This window comes from Erpetoichthys calabaricus, chromosome 11 (assembly GCF_900747795.2).
Source record: "Erpetoichthys calabaricus chromosome 11, fErpCal1.3, whole genome shotgun sequence".
In the NCBI taxonomy this organism is placed as follows: Eukaryota; Metazoa; Chordata; class Cladistia; order Polypteriformes; family Polypteridae; genus Erpetoichthys; species Erpetoichthys calabaricus.
In genome coordinates this window covers 42714436-42726712 of record NC_041404.2, presented here as the reverse complement: position 1 = coordinate 42726712, position 12277 = coordinate 42714436, and the positions used below count along the sequence as shown (strand labels likewise).

Here is a 12277-nt window from a genome sequence, read left to right as displayed (position 1 = left end):
ATACCATCAACGCTCTGGCTCAGCACTGCCACCAGGCCTGTGTCCCAGGCGTCCGTCAGAAGTATAAAAGGGAAAGAAAAGTTAGTAGCCTTTAAACTAGGTGCCAATGTAAGGGCCTGTTTTAAGTCACAAAATGCAGCTTCTGTATTGTCATCCCATACCACACTGTTAGGGGCCCTCTTCTTTGTGACATTAGTCAAGGGTGCCGCTGTCTCAGGAAATCAGGTTACAAACCAATGGTAATAACATGCTAATCTGAGAAACGCTTGGACCTGCTTCTTGGTCTTTGGCCAATTGGCCAATTCAAAATGGCATCTATTTTGGTACACTGTGGTCTTGCAGTACCCTGGCCCACCAGGTATCCTAAATATTTGGCTTTGTTCATCCTAAAGAAACACTTCTTCAGATTGATACAAAGACCGGCTTCCTCTAGTGTCCACAATACCACTTTGACCTGCTGTGGGTGCTCCTTATATGTGCTGGAATACTGCGTCATCCAGGTAGCCAGCACTATAGGAGTTATGAGTACGGAGCACTTTGTCCACCAGACATTGTAAAGTCGCAGGTGCTCCATGTAACCTGAATTGAAGGATATGATACTGCAAGTGAGCGCTAGGGGTGCTAAATGCAGTCTTAGCCTTTGCAGAGTCTATAAAGGAACCTGCCAGTACCCCTTTCGTCATGTCAAGTGTGGTGAAATACTCAGCCTCTCCCAGTCACTTGAGGAGGTCATCCACTCGTGGCACTGGGTAGGCATCAAACTGGGAAACTTGATAAAGCTGACGGAACTCATTGCAAGAAAGCCAACTTCTGTCAGACTTACTGACCATGACAATAGGACTGGACCAAGGTCTATGACTGTCCTCTATCACACCTAGTTCCAGCATGCGCTTGATCTCCAGTTCTACTTCTGCTCTTTTTGCCTCAGGGAGACAGTACGGGCGTTCTCGTACAACTGCTCCAGGTCCAGTCACAATGTCATGCTCAATCAGTGAAGTTCGTCCTGGTTTCCCGCTCACCACCTCGGGAGCAGACAGGATAACTGTTTCCAGCTCCCGTTTCTGTTTGGCAGTTAAATTTTGGTCCGAAGTTAAGGTTTGACTTGTGAGCAAAGAGGGAACAGGGCTGACCAAAGGAGTGATCAGGTTCCCTATCCTTCCATAGCTTCATCAGATTCACGTTATACACCTGCTTACTCGGCCAACAATTTGGTTGTTTTACCAAACAATTGATGAGTCCCATCCTCTCCTTAACTACATATGGGACTTGCCAATGGGCTAGTGGGCCAATAGTTTAGAGTGGGAGGTGGGAACAAGGACCATGATACCATCTCTGGGGCCGAACTCCCATAGAGATGTGCACAATCATACTGACAGACCTGTGCGGCTTGAGCCTTTTCCATGTAAATTTTTACTGCAGGCCTAATTTTTTCAAATCTATCCTATAACTGCATGATATACTCTAGCATATTTGTGGAGGGAAGTGCCTCTTCTTCCCAGCCTTCTTTTAGAATATCAATCTTTCCCCGTGGTTGTCACCTATATATTAATTCAAAAGGTGAGAACCCCATGGAAGCTTGTGGGACTTCCCATTATGCAAAAGAGATGAGTGGGAGAAGCTGGTACCAGTTTCTCCCATCGTCATTGACCACCTTGCGGAGCATTTGCTTGAGGGTCTGATTAAACCACTCTACTAAACCATTGGTTTGAGGATGATATATTGAGGTCTTTAAATGCTTTGTCTTAAGTAAATTAGCAACTTCCCTGAACGTCCCCAAGGTAATGGGCATCCCTTGGTCCATCAGGACTTCTTTAGGTATTCCGACTCGTGCAAAGACCCTTACTAATTTCTGTGTGATAGCTTTGGAAGTATCTGAACACAACGGAACAGCTTCGGGATATTGAGTAGCATAAATACCAGGACCAGTATGTATTTGTGTCCTCAAGCAAAGGGTTCTAAGGGTCTTACTAAATCAACCCCGATGCGTTAAAACGGGATGACAATAAGGGGAACAGGAATTAGAGGAGAATGGTCCCTCCTGGAAATTTGGTGCAATTGACACTCCGAACAAGATATGCAAAAGCGGAGAACCTCCTTGTTCATTCTCGCCCAATAGAATCTGAACTCGATCTGCTCAAGAGTTTTTTCAGTGCCAATGAAGCACCTAGGAGGTGGGTGTGTGCAAGCTCACAAACCTGCTGCCAGTAAGTTTGTGGGAGTAACAACAGTGACCTTACCTCCTCCTCGTGTTCGGCTACCCAATAAAGAAGGTTGTTTGTTAATACAATGTGAGGTCCCTGTGGCAAGGGATGTTTTTTGCGATGGCCTTTTACCAGACACACTGCATTTCTAGCAAATTTAAGGGAATCATCATTCCATTGTTCCCTTTTAAATGAAGCCGGTGTTTGCTTAAATTGAAAGTAAAACTGAAAGTGAAATTGGTTAGGAAATCACCTTGCATCTCCAGGAGGATCCAACGACTGAATTTGTAAACCTCAGTATAAACTAATGCTGACAGTCACTTCAAATGCTGTTTTCATATATAGTATGCAGATATCAAATGAATTTGTGAATGCATCTTTCTTTATGTGATATCACCTAGTACACTTAGAACAGAAGTCAGAAAATATTAATTTACAGAAAGAGCTGTGGGAATCTGGGCCAAACTATTAAGGCATGTTGTTGAAGAAGGAACTCCATTTAAGAAGTACCTGGGTTAGATATTGGGACAGCTTGATGGGTTGAATGTCTCCCTCCCGCTTGTCAATGTTTTGATGTTCGTTTTTGTTCTACAGCAGCGGTTCTCAAAGTGTGGGGCGCGCCCAGAACAAAAAAGGGGTGCAAATGTTGCCATATGTGGTGTAATTTCGCTATTCGTAGGAAATTTTTAAACTTGTAGCGGTGTATCGGCAGCAAAAAATATAAGAATAAATTTTATTAGGGTTTCAAAAAACGTTAGGGGGGTGTGATTAAAACTGTTATGAAAACTCGGTCGCAAATACTTACAGGTTGAGAAATGCTATTCTACAGTATATCCTGAAAGATTTTGCTTTACAATGGCTGAGATTCATTTTGTTGCTATGTTTCAGGACGGGAGTAGGATTGTAAGCTTTCCATCAGATACTTTTCCTAGTTTAAGTGATCACAAAAATAAACGTTTCTATTGCTTTATAATTGTATTGAACTTTATTGCCAGGCAACATGTTCACAAGAAATTTCTCTCAGTGCTTCATCCATACACATAATATTTATAACAAGCATTGCATATTTAATGTTCTTTACTTAACAAGACTATCTCTGCTTTGATCATTGCATCCATTGTGTGGGGTTTAATCAATAACAATGAAGAGAAAGAAAGATGAAATACACTTTATCAATCATATAATGTAATAATATTCAGTACTGTTTTCTGAAAGATACAGTTCAAGTGAAAGATTTATTGCACACAACACTTTGAAAAAATTGAACATTTACATTTTCTTGCATATTATGTGTTTCAAGGAAAATATTGGAACAGAAGGGTAAAAAAATGTAGCTTAAGTTAATATAAACTTTTTTTGAAACAGTCCATAATCTGTGAAATGTAATTACTGAATGTATACATTAATTTATTTTATGTATATAAAAAAAAATTCCAATTCCAGGGTATAAAAAGCAGAACCATCTAACACAATGGTATGTACATTCAAACTAAAATGATACCTTATAAAAATAAATAGAATCAAAATCTGCTATCTGACTATTAATCAGTTTGTTTGTAACATGCAGTGATATTCCAAACAAACGCTGGGTGTCACTGCCATCCAACCTTTCAGCGCTGCTGTTTCAGTAAAGTCAATCCTATGAGGCCCTGCCCATATTTTTCTTCTTCTTCTCCAGGACGCACACAAAATGGGATAATTTTCTTTGCTTACTCCTTTTTTTTCGGAGGAGGTTTTTCTATAAGGTATGCATATTTTTCAAAATGAAAACGTCGGAATATAAATCTGTTTAATCCAACTAACTGCTTCAGTGAAGGCTTTACCTAATAAGCTAACAATGAAAGAACTGGATACGTATAAGCGTGTTCTCTTACACCTCTTTTTTGTTATGTGCTTTTGGAAAAACGCGTTGGCACATCTCCGTTATTCTGTTCCAGAGGAGTCGATGCCAGGGACGATTATTGGGAACATTGTTAAGGATTTGGGGCTCGACGTTAAAAGTCTTCAAAGCCGAGGGTTTCGTGTCATTTCTGGATCAAAACAACAGCTGCTGCAGGTAAACCCGAGGACCGGCGTCCTGTTTGTGAATGAAATCATTGATAGAGAAGCGCTGTGTGACCGGGATAAAGCGTGCTTTATGAATATTAAGATTATTATAGAAAATCCGATAGAAGTTCATCAGGCAGCAATTGAAATTTTAGACGTAAATGATAATTCTCCTGCATTTCATGTCAAGAATAAAAGTCTGGAAATATCAGAATCCACTCCAGTGGGATCGCGTTTCCCGTTACAGGGGGCCGATGATTCTGATTTTGGTGTAAATTCAGTAAAATATTACCAGCTGAGTCAAAACGATCATTTTATTCTTGAGGTAGAAGAACGCAGCAGGAAGAGCAAAATCCCCGTATTAGTGTTACACAAAGGCCTTGACAGAGAACTTAAATCAAAGTATGATTTTGTGCTGTCAGCCGTAGACGGGGGCAATCCTCCGAGATCTGGAAACATGAACATCACTGTGATGGTTGCAGACATTAACGATAATGCTCCAGTTTTTGTTGAACAGATGTACTCTGTAACACTGGAGGAAAATGCTCCTTTAGGAACCCTTGTAGTGAAGGTGAATGCTTCAGATCTAGATGATGGCAGTAATGGATATATAATATACTCGTTTGGGGAGTCTGTACAAAATAAAATATCTGAATTATTTCACTTAGACACACATACTGGAGAAATAACTGTTAACGGAGTGATTGATTTTGAAGAAAAGGAATTGTACGAATTCGATGTTAAAGCCTCAGACAGAGGAAATGTGCCGATGAGCTCTTTCTGCACCGTGCTGATTCAAATTAAAGACATGAATGATAACGCACCCCAGATAGACATAACGTCTTTATCAAGTTCTGTACTCGAGGATGTAAAACCGGGTTCAGTAGTCGGAGTAATAAGTATTACGGACCTGGATTCGGGATTTAATTCTAAAATCGCATGCACCATATCTGAAAAGCTGCCTTTTGAAATGAAGCCGTCAATTCAAGAAAATCTCTACTCTTTGACAACAAATTCGCGACTGGATAGGGAATCTGCATCTGAATATAACATAACGGTAATTGCCAAAGACTTTGGTCATCCTTCTCTGTCGTCTTATAAAACTGTTTTAGTGAATGTTTTGGATGTGAATGACAACAATCCGAAGTTTTTACAAAATCCTTATGTGGTCTTTGTTGAGGAAAATAACACACCAGGAGCCTCCATCTTTACAGTTAGCGCAATTGACGAGGACACAAATGAGAATGCTCTCATAACTTACGATTTGTGGGAAAATGAAGCTGCGGAGAAGCAAGTGGTTCCTTTTCTTAGTGTAAATTCCAACAATGGACAAGTGATTACTTTTACAAGCTTCGACTTCGAAGAAATGAAAAGCTTTACCTTCAGTATTGTAGCTAAAGACTCAGGAGTGCCGTCGCTAAGCGGTAACGTAACTGTAAATGTTTTTATTTTGGACCAAAACGATAATCCACCATTGGTCTTGTTTCCATTCCCAACAAATGGGACTGCAGTGGCAGAGGAGACGATTCCACGAAATGTCAAAACGGGTTATTTAGTTACAAGAATAAGAGCCTACGATGCTGATGTCGGATATAACGCTTTGCTTTCTTTTTCTCTGGAAGAAGCCACAGATTCGTCACTTTTCAGAGTGGGGCGATATACTGGAGAAATCAGAACTCTTCGTGCTATTGCCGAGTCTGATGTTACTGTTCATAAAATGGTTGTACTCGTAAAAGACAGCGGGAGCATTTCACTTTCTGCATCAGTAACAGTAATCGTGACAACAGCTGAAAACACTGAAGCGCATGCGCTATCTGAAATTAAAAGCACCACGACACGAGAAGAGCCGGAAAATAAGACGACCTTTTATTTGATTATCGTTTTGGGTTCAGTTTCATCCTTGTTTCTCATCACAATTATTGCCCTGATTGCTTTCCAATGTCACAAGACTTATCATGGTTTCATGAGTAACAAGTACTTAGATGACACAAACTACGCCGAAGTTAGCGGATCGCTTTTTCACAGCCATCATTATCAGACTGCAGAAAAACGACTGGTGTTGATTGGACCAGAAATGAACAGAGAAGGCATGGTGGACGTGGGGAGCAATTCAAATACTCTGCTCATTTCAGACAATGGAATTAAAGTTGCACAAATGGTGAGTGACCTCTGCGTTTAATGTACATCGCTACTGGTTGATGTGTTATTAAAGTCTAATTTAATCAGCATTGTTGCATTTCATTTGAAATACTAATTCATTTTTTTCTCATAGATACATACCATTCGTGAAATTAACTCATAAATGTGTGTTATGCCTTACATCAGCTGTAACCAGTAAGGTGTTGCTTGAAATGCCTCATCCATTTAATTAGTTTTGTATTCAGTTTTTGTTTTTATGACAACTGGGGAGAACCAAATTGACATTTTCACTTCCTTACAAAGTTTTGACTTACTTTCAATTGCTTTCAGTTTTAAAAGAAAGTAATTTTCTGTAGTATTATGCTATGAAATGCGCCTTATGCAAATCATGCAATGAAACTGATAATGACTTTTGTATTGTGTCAGTACTGGAAAGAAAAGGGTGGATATCATGTAATTTTATGCAGTTATTTATAGAAAAAGTCAAGCAAAAACGTTTGGATTTTCCAAGATATAACAAACAAAGGCAGCTTGACTCTTCAGATAATTTTAAAGTCACATAGGGTACGTGTAGTCAAAGCTCTGCATTAGAAGAACATGTATGAGATGATTTTCCTTCATTGTAAAGATGTGAGATATTGTTGTTTGCTTACGTTGTCATAGTTGTATTAAATGTAATTTAAGATAGTTTCCCTATGTATGTTTTAAAACCACACAACATTCATAGACCCTTTAAATCCAGTTTGAGGGTGCAAGGGACAAGACCTTATCCCATCAGCATCAGACCAGGAGTGAAAGGTTGACAGGATGAGAGTTGCAGGGACCACTTGGACACAAAATGATATTCTTGCAGGGACAGTAAGAATCACTAAGTAAAGTAAAATGTATTTGCTTCACATTAGCAAAGTAAAAAAGACACAAATACACATTTAACAAGAATGATAAAAATCTTTTTTACTAACAGGGTAAAAATGTACATAAAAGAAGAATTATCAACAAGTGTAATAAGACAGTGTAGGTATTTTCAAAGTGTTTGCCCCTACAATTTACAAGTTACAATTTCACAGTACAGGATTTCATTCATTGGCACATATATTGATACATAGAGTCATTATGTGTTAAGATGTCTGCTAGAGCAGTACAGTACCAATCAGCACAAAGGGATCAAGACCAGCTCGGCTGAGCAGTGACTCACAGATTGATGGCTGAGGGAAGAAACATCCTTACATGGCGTTCCTTGAAGCAACACATTTTTCTTACTGTAGGTGTCCCTCTGTTTATCCAAAACCTCATACTGGAGATGAGTGTCATTTGTCCAGGGTTGTCAGCAGCTTGCTGAGTTACTGCTGTTCTACCACTTCCTTCAATGAGTTCAGCCCGACTTGTAAGCCTGAATCTGCCTTCTTAATGAGGGGTTAACATCACCTGTACTAATTCCATTTCTCCTCCACATTACTACATAGAGAATTCCACTTTCCACTGCAGACTTTCAGAGAAGAAGAGTGGGCTACATACACCAAACTACCTCAACTGCCTTACGAAATAGAGGCAGCTCGGACCCTTATTGTATAGAGATGGCTTCTGTGATGGCACTCCACTGAAGCCTGTTGTTCAATTGCATGTCTTCACCATGTCCACCTCTTCACCATTAATGGGAACCAGGGGCTAAGTGGGTCTGACCCTCCTGAAGACTATGATTATCTCTATTGTTTTACTGATGTTGAGCTGCAGGTGATTCACTTTGCACCCTTTAATAAAGTCCTTCACTAGTGCCGTGTATTAATTTTCGGGCCAAACCACTAGTACACTCAACTATGGCTGTGTCATTGTGAAATTTGTGCTGATGAAATACTCAGCATTGCATTCAAAGTCTGAGGTGTACAGAGTGAAGAGGAAGGAGCCAGTACAGTTCCATGTGGAGCTCCTGTGCCACTCATGATCTTATCCAATGCACAAAGTGTGGTCTACAATCCAGGTAGTCTGTTACCTGGGACACGGTGGTAGCATCAGATTGCATTGACTGGAGCTTCTTCCTCAGCAATTTGGATTCTATAGTGTTGAATGTAATGGAGAAGTGAAAAAAAACAATATTGTCATCTTGCAACTGTGTTTCTCCAGTTAGGAATAATGTCTGTTCAGCAGAAAGATGGCAGCACCATTCACCCCTGGCTGGTTTTGATAAGCAAACTGCAAAGGGTCCAGTGCTTTTCTGACCAGAGGTTGCACATGAGTCAATATTAACCTTTCCAGCGTCTTCGTAATGTTGAAGTCAGAGCCACCCATCTATAGCCATCTTAGACTTTTTGTTGCGCTATCTTCAGAACTGGTACAACACAAGCTATTTTCCATACAGCTGGGACCCTTTCAAGGGTGAGATTGATGATATGCTGAAAACCTTAAACACACAGTTGTTCAGCGCAGTCTTTCAGTACAATTGGGTTAAGACTACCAAGTCCAGCAGCTTCGCATTGCTTGAGTTTCTGTAGTTCTTGCTTTACCTGGTCTTCTGTGAAAGTCAGTTTTGGGAAAGTGTGAGTTTGGCCAGAATGGTGGATGTAAGTCATTGTGGACAGAGCATGGGGAGAAAAACATTGGCAATTGGTATGAAGGTTGCAGAGTCATGCATTGTGACAGAGACGCTTATGGTCTGTACTGTTAGTTTGAATTTTTGTAACTGTTGTGAACAACAGGTCTTTTGAATGAAGAACTGACCCCACAGTGGTGTTACACTGAGCTGATCTGCTTTCTCAACATCATTTTTTTTTCCATTTCCAGAATAGTGTGTTTTCAAGCTGATAAAATAAATTTCATCTTCATTTTTGTAACTCATTTTTATAAAAGAATATTTCACCATTTTTTCTTTGTATTTTTTAGATGTGATTATATTTGGTTAAATGGAAACAACTTCACAACATACAACAACAGTGATGTTGTGTGTATCCTCAGTGTTATAGAATTTTCCAAAATTTTCCATCTCCTTGTATAAAATTATTATTACCTATTCTCACAAGTTGGTTCAGATGTTATATTCCTTCTGGTATCATTAATTGTGTAACCACTCTACTTCTAAGATTTACGTCAATTTTCTAGTATGCTTACACTGCTAAGAATTAGTGATTGTTGTATATATTTTGCGATAGTTTACATTCATTGAAAGGGAATAAAGGTGATGAATTTTCTTAAAGTCTTCCAAAAGGATCCATTTTGGATCATTTTAATGTAAAAATGCCACACCCTTTGAGCTTAAATGTGAATTTCCCCTTGGGATTAATAAAGTATCTATCTATCTATCTATCTATCTATCTATCTATCTATCTATCTATCTATCTATCTATCTATCTATCTATCTATCTATCTATCTATCTATCTTAAAGTTGAAGGTTTCTATATTTTAGGAGTTGACTCAAATTATATACAGTATGTTTTTACCCCTTGGGATAATTTCATCTGTTATGAGATTGAACAGAAGCTGTGGTGAGGATAGTTGACATCTCCTGAATATCCTGTAATAATAAAATAATAATTCATTATATTTATATAGCGCTTTTCTCAGTACTCAAAGCACTATTCACACAGGGAGGAACCGGGAAGCGAACCCACAATCTTCCACAGTCTCCTTACTGCAAGGCAGCAGCACTACCACTGCGCCACCCGTTGCTCTGTTTTTCCTTTATTTCTGTTTCGTTCTGCCTGTTTACTTCACATGTTTAAGTAATATGTTCTGTTAAGAAGTCTGAAGTACAGTATATTGGGATGTGATCATCTAGCTAGACATTATACTGAGAAGTTTACCTTTCTGGCTGTAACAATGGCTGCTGACTCAGATAGGCCCCGTGTTTAAGGATTTTCTTGTAGTTCTGTTTTCTGTTGCTGTTGTCCAAACAGAGCATAAGATTTTTACAGATGTAAAGTGAGGTGTCGGGTGACATAACAAGAAAGTGCATCCCCAACTCTGTCACTCACACACCATTCTATTGTGAACAGTCTTAAGCAGTGACAGTAACTGAAGACAGCATTGCAACTTTTTTCTACAGAATGCTTCAAGAACATATGGAATGCATCTACAATATACAGTATAACTGTGTTTAATTTGGTAAAATTTGGAAAGTAGACCTGCTTAATAAACATAGTTTTTGTACTAACATTTAAATTTCTGCTTATTCATACATACGTTATGTGGAATTGACTAACAAGCAAACTAAGCATGCTGTCACTTCCCATTTTCTTTGTTTGCTTATGTTACTCTACATATTAGAAGCTGGTGAGGTTAAATGATTTACTAGTTAAAGCAAACACTAATGTGGTTTAGGCTGGGATAAATTCCTTCTTCTTATCTTGCTGTTTAAACTTCTGTTCTTTGTGAACATTCAGGTTATGTAGGCAGTCATTTTCAAAAAAAAATATACAAGCTGCTAACACTGAACTACCTGCTGCCCTTCATCATTTAGTGCCATTTGAACCTGTGTCTGCCCTGCTGATTGTTAATTATTTATATATGGGTACACTTAATGAAGCAAACTCCACAGTGGGGGAAAAAAGTGAATTAAAAATTAAAATGTCAAAACAGAGTTGTGCATTTAAAGCTATATGTGAAAAACAATTCTTCATTTCTTATAAATGTAAATCTTTACTGCAATTTTCTGAAAGCTAAAAGAAAAGGAAAACAAGTCAGCTAAGAAAAAAAATGAGAGCAACCTATCCATCCATCATTTACTAAACTTTAACCTGAGTCATGTCTTGGGGAAGCAAAAGCCTATTTGCCAGCAAGAAATGAGTGCAAGACAGAAACATTCTCAGTGGACATCAGCCCATTGCAGGGTGAACACACAAACACACACTCAATAGGGCCAACTTTGCATTGCCAATGAACCAAAACCAGTATATTATTGGACTGTGGGAGGAAACCAAAGCACTACAGGGAAACCCAAGCTGACATGTAGAGAACATGCAAATATCACGTTGGGAGTACATAAGACTTGAACCAATAAGAGTAACCAAATTGTCAAAATGACACGCTGATTGTGAAATTAGTTGCGATAAAAACCTGAAGCTGCAGGGGGTCCCCAGGACTGAACTTGAAAAACTCCAGTCCTAAAAAAAAAAAATGCTGGTAACCTTTTCAAGTGTTATTTTCATAAATACTATGCAGCCATCAAATATATTTGTGAATGCATATTTTTTTTATATTACATCAGCTAATGATGAATCACACACTCAAGGACACCAGCAGGAACTGAGGAAAAGTGTACTTAAGAATGAATCTAGGAAGCTCTGCTTTCTGTGAATTATACTAAGAATTTGGACCAAACTATTGAGACATGTAGCTGAAGTAGAAACCTTGACAACCTTTAAAAAGTACCTTGATGGAATATTGGGACATCTTAGCTATCAGCTAAACAAACGGACTTAATGGACTGAATGGTCTCCTCCCGTTTGTAAATGTTTTTATGTTCTTATGCTTCTTTGTTCTACTGTTTATCATAAAAGATTTTGCTTTACAATTGTTTGGATCTATAATGTAGCAATGCCCGAGAACCGGAGTAGCATTTTTTACATTCCATCAGATACTTCTCCCTTAACGATCCCTGGAATATACATTTTCGCTACTGCTTTCTAATTGAATTGAACTTTATTGCTATGGAACGTACTCGCTACAAATTTCTCTTGGTTCTGTACCCATATATTTAATATTTACAGAAACATTATTTAACAAGGGCATCTCAGCTCGGCTTTAATTGCTTGTAGTGAAGAGAGTTTATTAAAATGATAAAATAAAGTTGATAAAATGATGACTTTAAAAAACTGAACAAATGTATTATTATTATTATTATTATTATGGAACAGAAAGGTAAAAAAGCGGTAAATGAAATAGATATAAAGCTATTACAACA

The 12277-nt window shown here is 38.6% G+C and overlaps 1 protein-coding gene across 44 annotated transcripts in view; it reads left to right on the top strand.

Annotated features, from left to right (window-relative positions):
• The window catches only part of LOC114660357 (protocadherin alpha-C2-like), a 480950-nt gene that overhangs the window by 342233 nt on the left and 126440 nt on the right, over positions 1–12277 (top strand). For 3 of the 44 annotated variants that reach the window (XM_051934072.1, XM_051934062.1, XM_051934047.1), the window contains exon 1: positions 3944–6405. The exons of the other annotated variants lie outside the window; for them this stretch is intronic. In XM_051934072.1, coding sequence (XP_051790032.1) covers positions 4039–6405 — 2367 coding nt within the window. In that variant the 5' untranslated portion in view covers positions 3944–4038. Of the gene's footprint in view, positions 1–3943; positions 6406–12277 lie in introns of those variants that run through there. 44 annotated transcript variants of the gene reach the window in all.